General features: G+C 42.6%; 1 protein-coding gene across 1 annotated transcript; it reads left to right on the forward strand.

Moving 5' to 3' along the window:
- Positions 1-231: 231 nt before the first annotated feature.
- On the forward strand, positions 232-3,767 carry TOB1 (transducer of ERBB2, 1). The gene is made up of 3 exons (XM_055090265.1): positions 232-513; positions 2,343-2,602; positions 2,824-3,767. Exons 2-3 carry the CDS (start codon positions 2,487-2,489, stop codon positions 3,755-3,757), a joined length of 1,050 nt encoding a protein of 349 aa, XP_054946240.1. The 5' UTR covers positions 232-513; positions 2,343-2,486; the 3' UTR covers positions 3,758-3,767.
- The last annotated feature ends 11,084 nt before the right edge of the window (positions 3,768-14,851 follow it).

Below are 14,851 nucleotides of genomic sequence, written 5' to 3' on the forward strand. Positions count from 1 at the left end.
GCACCCGGCCCTCCGCCGCCCGTCAGGACATGGGCCGGCGGGACCTGGCCAATGGCGTCCGGGGGCAGGGCAGGGGCGGAGCCAGCGGGCCAGGGTCTCCGTTGCAGGGTGGGAGGGCGGAGAATGGTGACACCGCCCGGAGCTGTGTGACGCCGGGCGGGCGCGCGCATCCCTACGGGAGGGGATGGGGGCGGGGAGGAGAATATAAATTGAGAGGCGGGGCGCGCGCCGCGGTAGAAAGAGTGAAGCTCTGGCCCGGCGCGGGGTGTGTGCTCTACGGGGTCGCTGGGCCGGGCACCGGGCTGTGTGGAGAAGTGAGCGCGCTCGCCTGACCCCGTCCTCGCCACTCCGAGCCAGAAGGGGCGAGCTCCTGAGGCCCTCGTCTTCCGCAACCTCCGCTCGGCGGCGTCGGCGTGCCCTCGGCCCGGCCAGCTGGCAGCCGCCTACCCTCCCGTGCCCCCGCCCTGCCGCCCCTTGTCCGCCCAGCGGCCGGGTCTGTGGTGTTAGCAGCCCGTAAGTATCGAGGGGCGGCGGGCGGGGTCAGGAGGAGGAGGGGCCGCAGCGGCGTAGAGCCCCGGGCCTTCGGGGCTCGGGACGGAGGCGTCGAGGCCCGGGCGCGGAGGGGAGCCGCTCCCGACACCCGGCCTGAGGCGGCTCCGAGGGGCCCCGGCGCGCCCGGGGGCCGGAGGTGGGGCTGGCCGGCGCGTCGGGCTCAGCCGGGCCGGGTGACCGGGGAAGGGCGGCCGGGGGCGAGCTGACGGGAATCGGGGATTGGGGCGCCCAGGAGCAGCGGCTAGCTCGAGGGGAACGCTGGGGTCCGCGGGGCCGGTGGCCGCCGGGCCGAAAATGGTGCCGGGGATCCGGTGCTCCCCGGGCTCTGGCTGGGTCCCAGGAGCCTCGGGGCGCGGGGGGTGAAGGGAGCGGCAGGTCGGGTTACGGCGGGGGGAAGGGAGCGGCTGACCCGGTGCGGCCGGCGCTGCGACCCGCCCGGTGTCCGGCCCCCGGGCCCCGAGTGGTTGCTTTTCCATTTCTCGTGGCCTTCCTCCTCCTCCTCCTTGGGGGAGGAGACTTGCTTAGGCTCGGAGGGCTGTGAGCAGAAATCTAATGAGACCCAACTGGCTGTTTATGTAATTCTTCACGCTCCTGTCTTTAAGGCGTTGCTTTGAAACTACCTTCCGCCGAATCTGAATTTCGCTCGACTGCACCTTCAAGCATTTTGGCTTAATCAGCTGCCTTTGCCAGCACTTGGGCTTTCGGCTTGGAAAGTGTAGTTTGGGGGAAGCCGGGGATTCTTTTCCCTTTGTCACCACGAATATGGAAAATGAGACAGATGGATTAATACCAACTTGATTTTTTTAAATGTCCTTTTAAATCAACCTCAGTGTACAAATAGATCTGCAAATATCTTGTTTGCCCTTGGTCTTTTCTTATCCCCACCCAGTGCTGATCCAGCAAACGTTTAAAGGTCGACCTTATCGTACATGCCTCTCCGGCTGTTCTCTTACCATGAGGGAGGGAGGTGGCTTTGAAAATCAGAATAAAACTCAGAAACCCAGCCCTTTAAACGGAATAATCAATGAAGTTTGAAATTAATTGTTTCTTTTGTTACACTTGATACCCAAGAGGTATTTTCAAATTTAGAAAAATACACATTAAAAAGAAAAACATAGAGAAGCTCGAGTATTACATTATGTGCCCTTAGTATATTTAAAACGGCAACTGTGTAGGATAATTTAGTTCATAATTGTTGTTCACTAGGATGGCAATTCATTTTGTATTTAGTTCCTTTAATTTTACTATCATGAACTTTGGAAATTAAAATAATTTTCCTAACTTCTCAAATTTTGAAATGTTTAATGATGAAGCAGATTTAAGCAGTATATATATCCAAAATGAACTGAAATACAGAATTCACTTCTAAGTTGATGAATAGGAGTATGACCAACTTCTAAAACTAGCATATATATATGTATGTATATAGATAGGTATGCCGAGTTTAGTTTCCAATAATTCTTTTGAGAACTGCAGGAAGAAAAAGAAGAAATATGCTGTATATTCTGGGAATATTTTTCCTCTTAGAACTCTATTCAGAAACAGAAAGTAAATAATAGGGTTTTTTTTAATGTTGTTTTAACTGAAAATCCTGTTTTCCCTTGAGATTTGGATCTTCAATAAATAATTTTTGACTGTAAGTTCCTATATTTTGTGCTGATTATATTTTTCAGACTTTCTAGCCTATTAGACTTTTTCAAAAGTGAAATGACTCTGGGGGTAAAAAAAGGTTGTGGGACTTAGCATTTATCTTATGTGGCCATGTCTCCTTTTGTTTTGTTTGTTTTAAGGAACAAGACCACTCAAGGTGAAGGATATCTACTAATACCAGCACTTTGAATGAAAATTTGTTCCTCTGCCACAAACTGAACATTTTTTTGTGTGTCTTGGGGAGGGGAGTTGAAACACAAACCTGATTTTGTGGCATAGCAGCTATGCAGCTTGAAATCCAAGTAGCACTAAATTTTATTATTTCATATCTGTACAATAAGCTTCCCAGGAGACGTGTCAACATTTTTGGTGAAGAGCTTGAAAGACTTCTTAAGAAGAAGTATGAAGGGCACTGGTATCCTGAAAAGCCCCAAGCCAGAAGGGGGCGAGCTCCTGAGGCCCTCGTCCTCCGCAACCTCCGCCTGGCGGCGTCGGCGTGCCCTCAGCCTGGCCGGCTCACCACCGCCTACCCTCCCGTGCCCCTGCCCAGCGGCCGGGTCTGTGGCGGAAGCAGCCCCTTCCCAGGAGACGTGTCAACATTTTTGGTGAAGAGCTTGGAAGATTTCTTAAGAAGAAATATGAAGGGCACTGGTATCCTGAAAAGCCATACAAAGGATCAGGGTTTAGATGTATACATGTAGGGGAGAAAGTGGACCCAGTGATTGAACAAGCATCCAAAGAGAGTGGTTTGGACATTGATGATGTTCGTGGCAATCTGCCGCAGGATCTTAGTGTTTGGATCGACCCATTTGAGGTTTCCTACCAAATTGGTGAAAAGGGACCAGTGAAGGTGCTTTATGTGGATGATAATAATGAAAATGGATGTGAGTTGGATAAGGAGATCAAAAACAGCTTTAACCCAGAGGCCCAGGTTTTTATGCCCATAAGTGACCCAGCCTCATCAGTGTCCAGCTCTCCATCTCCTCCCTTTGGTCACTCTGCTGCTGTAAGCCCTACCTTCATGCCCCGGTCCACTCAGCCTTTAACCTTTACCACTGCCACTTTTGCTGCCACCAAGTTCGGCTCTACCAAAATGAAGAATAGTGGCCGAAGCAACAAGGTTGCACGTACTTCTCCTATCAACCTCGGCTTGAATGTGAATGACCTCTTAAAGCAGAAAGCCATCTCTTCCTCAGTGCACTCTCTGTATGGGCTTGGCCTGGGCAGCCAGCAGAAGCCACGGCAACAGCAACAGCCATCCCAGCCACCGCCGTCACCACCACCGCAGCAGCAGCAACAGCAGAAAACCTCTGCTCTTTCTCCTAACGCCAAGGAATTTATTTTTCCTAATATGCAGGGTCAAGGTAGTAGTACCAATGGAATGTTCCCAGGTGACAGCCCCCTTAACCTCAGTCCTCTCCAGTACAGTAATGCCTTTGATGTGTTTGCGGCCTATGGAGGCCTCAACGAGAAGTCTTTTGTAGATGGCTTGAATTTTAGCTTGAATAACATGCAGTATTCTAACCAGCAATTCCAGCCTGTTATGGCTAACTAAAAAAAGAAAAGATGTATTGTACAAGTTAAAATGCTCGGACCCAAGGGGGATTTTTTTTTTCTATAACCTCCTTGAGATTTTTTTTTTTTAAGCTTATAGTAAGGATACATTCAAGCTTGGTTACAAAAATAAAACATGCATCATTTTTCATTGCCAACCAAGCACAAAGTTATTTTATACTGACTGTATATTTTAAAGTATACTCTCAGATATGGCCTCTTACAGTATTTAAGATATAGCAAGGACATGGCTGATTTTTTTTTTTTATAAAAAATTGGCACTAATAAGTGGGTTTATTGGTCTTTTCTAATTGTATAATTTAATTTAGTACAAAGTTTGTAAAATATCAGAGGATATATATATTGTTTCTACGACATGGTATTGCATTTATATCTTTTTACTACAGTGATCTGTGACAGCAGCAGCTTCATGTTGTATTTTTTTTACTGAAATTGTAAAATATCCATCTTAAAGACATCAACTATTCTAAATTGTGTACAGGATATTCCTTTAGTGGTGGAATTAAAATGTACGAAGATTTGCTTTTTCAAAAAATATTTTCTGTTAAAGGTTTAAAGATTTTTGCTATATATTATGGAAGAAAATGTAATCGTAAATATTAATTTTGTACCTATATTGTGCAATACTTGAAAAAAACGGTATAAAAGTATTTTGAGTCAGTGTCTTACATGTTAAGAGGGACTGAAATAGTTTATATTAAGTTTGTATTAAAATTCTTTAAAATTAAAAATGTTTATCGTGGTCTTTGTTTTTAAGCCTTTGCCAAAGATCTAATTCTGGAATTATGATGTTGTAAATGCTGATAAGGCAGAAAGATCTGACTCATTGAATCACAAAGGAATAATGGAAAGCTGTTGCTCCACTAGTGCACAGATAGTAGTTTGTCACATAAAAAGTTGTCCTAAAGCCTGCTTGGGACGGCTTTATTATGTTTAGCAACTAACTCTGTTCATCCACATCTTGTCTCCCCACTATAGGGATGGTATGCTAAGGCGAGTCAACCCTATTAAAATGTGTCATGCTGACATCTAAGACAGAGTCAGGTGATAAAATGAAATTCACTCATGTAAACTGAGGATTTATTTGAAATGTATGTGGAGAAAGAAACCATTGGATCAGTTTTCTATTTCTGCATGGGAGATGAATAGCTCAGAAAACTTGCTTGACGAAGCAGCTGACCTAACTATTTAAAAAGAAGATTTAGGTCTGTTTTTACTAATCCTTAACACTGAGTTTAGTCATTGTAGGTAGCTGGAGAATTGATGATTAAAATCTATTCAAGATTGGACAGGTATTTATATTAGTATTTGTGTGCATTTTCCTAGCAAAAAAGTTGACACAGTTTTTGGGTTGGTTTTGTTTTTGCAAGCAGATAGCCAACCTGCTGGTTTGGGACGTCAGAGATTAGTCATAATCTGTCAAATTGTGGTGGCTCGTTAAGGATGGAGGTTTTTTTTGTAAATGATGAGTTGGAAGGGTGAGACTGTCTTTAAAATAATGAGTCATTTCACTGTTTAGATGTCCATTGATACAGTGTTGACATCGTATTGGGGAGAAAATTGTCTTGAATTGGAAGAATAACTTTCTCTGCTTTTTTAGTAAGAAACCAGCACTGTCTGGGTTACTTGTGAAATAAATTTGGTCTCAAATGAGTTTTTTGGACACCAGTCTACAAAAGCCTTTTGTCTGTTACCCTCCCGGTTTAGAGCAATAAAAAGTTTTAAGGAAACAAGCACTGGAAAAAACAGAGCTAAGCTGTTCTGTCAGCTCCATGGTGAGGCCTTTGTCCTTTAGTGGACAGAATGAGGTTATGAAGAAGTATTGGGATAGTGACTGGAACCGGCAGAGATTGGTCTGCCTATGCTATCAATTATGTGCTTTTGTGATCACAAAGTTTGAATAGCTGTAAGAACAGAGTAATGGTTTTAAGCACTAGTTTCTACTAGAAACTTTTGGGTGAAGTTATCAGGCTTAACTGGAAGAAAACTGCCTTTTTATAAATGAAGAAAGGCTCAAGTTAACTTTTTCTAAAAATCAAAAGGCAACTGGCCAATAGATAAACAATAGAATTTGTAACAATCGGGAACACTAGTACATATATTCAGACTTTAAATAATTGAGCTTAATGTAAGTATGAATATCAGATCTTGGGGATGTGTGTACTGGCAAAAAAAATCTTAGGGAAATTAAATATTGGTACATATGTTGGTTTGGTGCTGAAAAAGTTAACTCAATTTTATCTTGATTGGTTTCCTAGCACCCCTTAGAAAACCTTAGAAAAGTTTACATCTTAGTCCCAAGTCTTTTTTCCCCCACTGCCATCACACTTTTGATCCTCTGTGTGGAGACTTTTAGTTTACAATTTTGATGAGTTAGTTATCTTAAAGGTGTTTTTCCATTTTTTTATCTTCTATACCTATAGATACTGTGGCAGCCTCTGAACGGCCCTATCCTGGTGTCCCTTTGTTTCCCATCTTCTAAAATCAGGTGTATTGTTAAATCTCCTTTGAATAACTTTAACCTATATTAGATGGCAAATGTAGACCTTCAGTCAAAATGCCTCCTTAAAGATAATACTGTTTACTGTGATTAACTTCTTAGTTTTTGAAGGTGAAACTAAAGTTGCCCTGAATTTAAAGTGTTTTTCTAATGTGTATTGGTGTTAATATCATTCTCGTATGTACCCACATTTTAACAGAGATTTAATCTAACAAATCTTCAGGACTTAAGTTATTTTAAAATAAGTCAGTGTAACATACAGAGAAAATAAAGAACAGTTGAGCCTTGAACAGCACGGGGGTTAGGAGGGGCACCCACCCTCCGCTCAGCCAAAAATCCATGTGTAACTTACAGTCAGCCCTCCATACCTGCGGTTCTGCATTGAGGATTCAACCAACCACAGATCATGTAGTATTATAGTATTTGCTACTGAAAAAAATCCACATATAAGTGGACCCACACAGTTCAACCCATATTGTTCAAGGGTCAACTGTACCTCTTTTTGCACATAACTTTAATGAAGTAAAATGCTGGTTGGAGACCTTCCTACACAAACAGAAAATAGCATAGGTATGGCACATCAAATATATTTCCTTGCTTGCCTGGAATACATGCATTTGTCAGAAGCAGGATAACAGTACTCTAGTACAAGATCAGATAAGAGGGGAAAAACCTTATTAGAAGACAAGGATGTAAAATTGCCATTGCTTAATAAAACCCATTATAGTGTGTCAATCAGCTGATGCTTAATCCATTTGGCCTAGGAGGTCACTTTAGATCAGAGTTTTTCAGGTTTTTTGTTATATTAGGAAGATATCGTTGGGTTTTTTTCTTAATTATGTTTTATTTTTTTATTATATATTTTTTTGACTGTGCCACACGGCTTGTGGGATCTCAGTTTCCTGACCAGGGACTGAACCTGGGCCACGGCTTCCAAATCCTAACCACTAGACCACCGGGGAACTCCCACAGGAATATATCTTCATGTTTAAAGGACCTAGGACTGGGAATTCCCTGGCGGACCTAGGGAATAAAGGACCTAGGACCAATATCTGGGTGCATACAGTTGGAAAATTAGTACAACACTTGTACTTTTTTAATGTTTTAAATCATTCAGTTAAATACTTATATATCATTTACTATCTGCCATGCACAGTTCTAACCCAGTTTACAGAAGAAGGGCTGAGACACGGCTTAATATTTCATGGCCAGTAAGTGGTAGAGTTGGGATTCAAACTCAGAGAGTCTGGTTCCAGAGTTCTTGGTCTTAAGCTCTATGCTTTGTTCCCTCCAACTGGTTGCTCCTCTAATTTGAAGTCAGGGGAATAAGACCATTTTTGATGTATTAGCCACATGACTTGTAGAATCTCTCTACAAGAGTGTTAATGAGAAGGGTCTAGTGGAAGGCTCTTAGCCATTCTCCAGTCATGATGTTTTGAGAGAGATGCTTTGTATTTCCAGTGGCCATAAACTATAATCACAGGCTATCTGGAAATGTTTTTAGAACATTAAGTTATATCAATGCTCTAATTTTGTTGATTTTCGTAATTCAGTTGTGTTGATTACTTCTCTTATTTTGGAACAACTGGATGATTCCTTCAGATTGAGTAAGAGCTGTAGATTCAGTGGCCCTATAACTTCTAAGTAAAATTGTAAACATTGACCTCCTGGAGCTATTTTCACACACATTCCTTACCTGTGCTGTTGATAAACGATATAAGGAAAGGCCAAGTAAACTATCAAAACAGTCTTCAACAATGTGTTTCCAGTACCTATGATTTAAGTTACTTTGAAAAACTGTCTTAAGGCACACCTTTGTAATTCATGATTTCTATATGTATAGATGTTGTGATAACTAGTCTTTTTGCTTTTATTTTTAAACCTTAAGGAAACCAAATGACCTCTTATTTCAAACTGATTCTGAAAGACTCTCTTAAAAAAGATCAATATATCTTGGTTTAGAATAAGAAGTGGTCACATTTTAGAAGCATATGCTATTATGAATGAACTTATATTCCCTTTATTGTTGCTATTAGTTTTGAACATGTTTAAACTGCACAATAAACAAAACTCAGTTTAAAAATAGCTCAGAAGGGACCTCCCTGGTTGCGCAGTGGTTAAGGATCTGCCTGCCAATGCGGGGGGACACGGGTTCGATCCCTGGTCAGGAAAGATCCCACATGCCGCGGAGCAACTAAGCCCGTGCGCCACAGCTACTGAGCCTGCGCTCTAGAGCCCACAAGCCACAACTACTGAAGCCTGCGCGCCTAGAGCCCGTGCTCTGCAACAAGAGAAGCCACCGCAATGAGAAGCCCGCGCACCTCACCGAAGAGTAGCCCCCGCTCACCGCAACTAGAGAAAGCCCGCACAGCAACGAAGACCCAACACAATCAAAAATAAAATAAATTAAAAATTAATCAATTAATTTTTTAAAAAAGCTCAGAAGAAGTTCTGTAGTTTCTATATGGATTAAATCTTGTTATGCTAAATACCTACTATTTTGATTTTGGGTTAGTTAGAATTTGATTGGACCAAATATTGCTGAACCACTAGATGGGCTTTTGGAGGTTTAGATTAGGCTAAAAGTCTTGTCAGTAATGGTATTTGACTTGTGAAGAGTAAACCTCTACTAACCATTTCTCAATATTTGAGTTTTAAGATTTCTATTTTCAAAGACGTGCTTTATACATATAGTCTGTAAGTGGAGCTTTGAGATCATCTTACAATTAGGCAAATCTTAGAAAAAACATTGGGAAGCAGCTCGTGTCTGGAGGCTATTGGAAATTATGGGTCTAATTCCTTCCTTAAGCGTATTAAGTAATTTGACTCAGATGGCTGTTTCTTCATCTGCAAAGTAAGTACAGTGATATCAGTACACTTCCTCACAGAGTTTTGAGGAAGCAGTCACCTTGCTATGAAGAATTGTAATGTGTTCTTAGGGGCTTACAGTATCTAGAAGCCACGAGGTCCAGAATTTTACCCATATTTATTGTGTTGCCCTTTGAAATCAAAAAAGTAAATGAAGACCATAACTGTCTTTATTATAGTCAACATTTTGTTGTCCAGTCTATTATTTGCATCAACAGAGAATTAAATAAAAATTTTACAGTAATATCCTAAAAGCTATTCTATTCATGTTTCAGTAATAAATGCCACTGAGTTTGTCTTCTAGTTTTGAGTCGCTGATAGGGAAACAAGTGTTTCAGCATTCTTTTTTATACAATCAGCAAGTTGATTTAAACCCAGTATACAAGTTGGCGTTCCTTTTGGGAACAGCCAAAAATGTTTGCTGAAGTGTCCACACTGCTGTGAAAAGTATTGAAATGGTTGTTCCTAAACAGTACTGCTCAGGAATAGGAGTTGAAATGTAGCTCTGGTGGTAGATGTGTCATGTGGATAATGGTGCTAGCTTTATTTTAGTGCAGGTAGAAAAGGAGGTTTGCTTTACAGGAGGGAAAAGCATTGAGGACTTGGAAGGAAAAACACATTCCTCGTCTGGCATTATGAGCACTTTACTTCACTGATAAAATATGACCAGCGTGCAGAACAGAGAACAGGTGTAAAATATTTTTAGACAAAGCTTGGCATATACTGTGGGTCGCATCCCTTCTGTCTATACACTCAAGTGTTGCAAAAATAATTGTGGAAAAACCACATTTACAAAATAAGCTAGACATTGCTTTTATGTTTTTTTTGTACTAAATGTGAAAGTCAAACATAAACTTCTTTCCCAACCATCAGGTTGCAGCTGTTTTTAAAAACTGGTTCTCCACATGCCCTTTGACAGCTCTTGAGTCTCCTTTTCTCTTCCTTCCTTAGTGCTGTTGAGAGAGCTGGGAGAATATGGCACCATAGCCTCTTTTGGAGCATGAAAGGTAGGTTGTGCTATTTCCCCAAACTACATTCTAATTCAAAACAATTTTGTACTTCCTTTAGGCTAGAAAGAAATAGGACAAGCATGGACATGGTATCCACCTAGCTTGGTTTCAAGCAGATGGGTATAAACTGATGATTTCTGGATGCTGATAGACATGGACACCGGTTACTCCTTCTCTCAGTGTGGTTTAAGAAGTGGAATCATAGGACCCTACAATTGTCTCTTTTAATTCAGAGTCCAGATGCCCTGTGACATGGGTTCAGTAGTTCTGAGCACAGTTCCTTTTTCTGTTTTGAACTAAATGCAGGTACTCCTCTCAGATGGCTTTTTCTGGCCACCCTTCCACTATCCATGGATTCATTTCTAGTAAGGATGAAGGTTAGATTGTGATTTGTTTTGTAATGATCTGTTCTGATCTGAATCTGTTCACTGATAATCCAGATCTGCCTAGTGACCTCAGAACTCTTTTTTTTAAAAAAAGAACACTCCTTGTTTTGTAAACTACATGCCATTCACCGCACCCCCTGCAGCGGAAGCGTAGAGTCTTAACCGCAGGGCTGCCAGGGAAGTCCCAATTCATTTTAAAGCTCTATAGAGTCTTTGTGACTTACTTTCTGCTAACTCCTTTCTATTTTCAGGAAACATGATGGGGATCCCTAAACCATTTCAATCCAATGCTTAAGATAGTTGCAATCCCTGGGCAGCCTTTCTAGAAACTAAAGTGTCACCAGAGGCCCTTTAACTAAAGACTCTGAGAACAACCCGGTTTTCACAAGGCTATAAAGGGTTTTGCCTGGAGAAAGTTCATCTTTTTGAATCTTACAATAGGTTGGAAAATAGATTGGAAGAAAGGCAGGAAACTTTTTTTTTTTTTTTTTTTTTGTAATTTAGGAAGAAATGTTTTTTGGAAGGAGACTCTTGTTTATTATCCGAGCCACAAAAGTTCAAAGAACTTTTCGGGTTCTGTATAAAAGGAATAGAGAGACAAAGGTAGCACCTTATCTCCCCAAGAGCCTCTACCAGAGGAGAAGAGTCTGGTAGCAGGTAGAAAGGAGATTAGGGTATGTCTCCTCTATCTGCCCTTCCTTCACATGTGGGAAAGGTGAAAGAAGGGTAAAGGAGGGAGCCTGTGTGTGTGAGCCGTGGGACTCATCCTGGAGATCATTTCCCCTGATGGACGCTTTGCAGAAGTTTGGAGACCCAGGACAAGTTTCCTAGTCCAGGCACACCACACTGTCCTGATGATTACGAGTTTTCTTCCAGGCTTTGACAGTGGGTAGGTAGCTGCACCAGTACCTTACATGCTATCTATCTGAATGACGATGATTTTAATATTATCAAAAGTCTTGTGGAGTCCAGAGGCAATAACCAACCTCGGAAGCTCAGTAATAATCGTCAACATTTCATAGTATGTACAGTGCAAAATACTGTTCTAAGCATTTGTACATTTTAGCTCACTTAAATTTCATAAGAAGCCTCTGAAGGTTATGCTATTTCCCTCATTTACAGAGGGAAGCAGAGTTTGTGACATAGTTACCCCCAGTAGAGGCAGGATTTGAATTGTGGGATTCTGTTTCCAAAGTCCATGATCCTTAACCTTCTGTAGGAAGGCTTTATGAAAGAACCACACTTGATTACGTAGGAGACAGTATCTATAAACTGCACTTTGTGCCATTTCCCTCCCCACACACCTAGCCTGGTCCTGTAAGTGGTCGTTTGCTCAGCAACCCCAAAATTGTGTTAATATCAGCCTTTGCCCGGCACAGTTAAGAAAGGGAAATATGCTGCAGAAACACAATGGGAAGTGGATTATAAGAGTTTGCAGGTCATGGGCTAGTTTTATGTACCCACATCCTACTGCTGTCTGGGTGCTCAGGTTCTCTGAGAAGTAACTCGACATACTTCACGCACCTGAAGTCTTTGGTCCTGGACTTTACTAGTCCTTATGATAGATAGCAAAAGGGTCAGGTTGACTCGAGGGTCAGATTCCATTCAAGTCCCTAAATTGTATGAAACAAAGTGAGGTAGCATTTAAAACAGCCCCTGTGTTCACCCCCTTAACACATTTATTGACCATCTACTAGGTTAGGCGCTGGTGATGACATATATAAACCTTTAGGACCTTTCCAATGGCTTATACTCTAGCAAACGATAACACACACTGAAATAATCATACACAGGAGAATACGGAGGTATGAACGAAGAAAGGGAGAGATCATGTCCATCTGAGGGGTTCTAGACTGGGGAGGAGTCAAGTTATCAAGTTTTGAAGAATGGGTCACCTGGGGAAGCATGGGCTCTCTCAAATTCCCAGCTGCAGTGGAGGAAAAACTTGGTCCTGGTTCTTTTTCTTCATCTTACGTGTCCACAGTGGGAGACTTTGTGCTAACTCTTAGGAAAAAAAAAAAAGCAGAGGAAATCTTGCCCTGCTGCCAGCCCATCACTCCCAGGAAAAGCTGCCTTTGACTTTGGACATTGCAATTTTTTTTCATTGTTCCAAGCTTTGAACAGAAACATTGTTAAAGAGAGGTGGTTTAGAATTTCTTTATTCATGAGACCCAGGGGTGGGATGGGGAGGTCAGGGAAGAAGTCCAAGGAAGAAGTAGTGGTAGTGAGGGAGGGCAAGTACAGGAGGGGCAGCTCCAGTTCCTATCCTAGTTTCAGTTTAAATGCTTATCTTAAAAACCTCCTCAGGCTAGAAGCTCCCTCTAGGGGTCATCTCATTTGTTTTCCTACCTTTAGAGACAAAACCTCTTTTTGTTTTTGTAATTATCAGGGTTCACAGCAGATAGTGCCCTTCCAGAAGTTGGTGTCGGTGGAATCTGTGTGTTCACTGCACAAATTCAGACACCCCCAGCTCACTTCCACTTGCTGTACCCATCACCACATTCTACTCCTGGCCAAGGTTCCTATCTTTTCAGAGCTCAGCTGTTCGGCTTTCCAGTTTGGCTTTTTCGATGCTTATAATATCTTCCAGTTTGAGCATAAATCAAAGAAAGGACTTTGGCAGGGAAGCTTTGTAATATCTAAGCAAGAAATTGACAGCCACAAATAACTTTTCCCCTGCGTCACTTTCCCTGAGCACTGCTTTTCTAGAGTCTCCCCTAAGTTTCCCTTGCAGCTGAGCATTCTGTCATCTACTGAAAATACTGCCACATGCTGGCCAAGCCCCTTCACGTGACCTGGGACTGTTCAGAGAGCATCACTGTTCTTTATGAAACGTGGATCTTGCATTGGAACAGAAAACATCAGTGTCTGATCCCTGTCTCACCCCCACTTCACCAGTAGGGATAGAGGTCTAAGCACCACAAGTTTGCCTCCAGACTCCTTGGTAACTGCTAAGAACTAAGCAAGAATGTTCTATAGGAGTGTAGGGGTTTCATTAAGCCCCCAAACAAAATTACTCCTGGTAACTCTGTACAGGAAAAGAGTATGGGCCTTGGGGTCAGACTTCGAATTGAATCCCAAACTCACCCTCATATAGCTGTGCCCCATTAAACTTATTCAGCCTCAGATTTCTTATCTGAGAAAGCCTACTTGTTACATTTAGTGTGAGGACCGTGTAAGGGATATATGAAGCATTGAGCGTAATCCTCTTCCCCACAGGGAATAACGTGAACTCTCTCTACTCTTCTGTGAGAGGGGCTTGCATCCCCATCTCTTTCTGTCTCTCGGCCTGTGGCTTAGCCTTAAGGGCATGTGATCAGCATATTTAGGGGAGGTCAGCTGGCCTTAAACGTGCCTTTTCATAAGGATCCTACACAGTGAAACTTCCTGGTGGATTAGCAGGGAGAAAGGAGGAAGCAAAAGAGAGAAAACTGTACTTCACTATTCTTGAATCTGTGGTGGAATATCTTATACATGTGGTTAAATACATAGGCTCTGGAGTCACATAGACCAACCTAAGCTTGGATTCCTTCTTGGCCAGGGGCCTTGGGCAAATTATTCAATCTCTCTGAGCCTCAGTTTCATCATCTCTGAAATGGAGAGAATATTAAATGGAGGTGAATGATATACACACCACAGGTGTGTAAATATTTAATGAGATAGTGTATGTTGAGCGCATATTAGGTGTTGCAGGCTATTAGTAATGGAAATTATTAACCCTGCCATCAGGGCATCTAGGTGGTAAAGAGTGGGTATCTTCCATGAGGCCTGAGATGGGGATGGGTTGCCATCTGTGTAAGTCTCGCTGAAGCTGCATTCCGCTCCTCCATGAACACCAGCTTTTCCTCTTATTGGGGTCACAGGGTGAAATTGTTGGTTGTGATGACTGAGAGGATTACTTTGAGTCTGAGTTACTGGTCACACCAAAACTCTGAGGCTGCTTCCCCTTTTATTCTGTTGCCCTTTTTGGTACATTGAGATGGGGAGTGGTACTTGAAATAAAGGGTAAGAACTCAGCTCCAGGGACTTCCCTGGTGGCGCAGTTGCCAACGCAGGGGACATGAGTTTGAGCCCTGGTCTAGGAAGATCTCACATGCCGCGGAACAACTAAGCCCGTGCGCCACAACTACTGAGCCTGCACTCTAGAGCCCACGAGCCACAACTACTGAGCCCTTGCGCCACAATTACTTACTGAGCCCGTGTGCCACAACTACTGAAGCCTGCGCACCTAAAGCCCGTGTTCCGCAACAAGAGAAGCCACCGCAATAAGCCCACACACTGCAATGAAGAGCAGTGCCCGCTCGCCGCAA

Source organism: Physeter macrocephalus, chromosome 14 (assembly GCF_002837175.3).
Source record: "Physeter macrocephalus isolate SW-GA chromosome 14, ASM283717v5, whole genome shotgun sequence".
NCBI lineage: Eukaryota > Metazoa > Chordata > Mammalia > Artiodactyla > Physeteridae > Physeter > Physeter macrocephalus.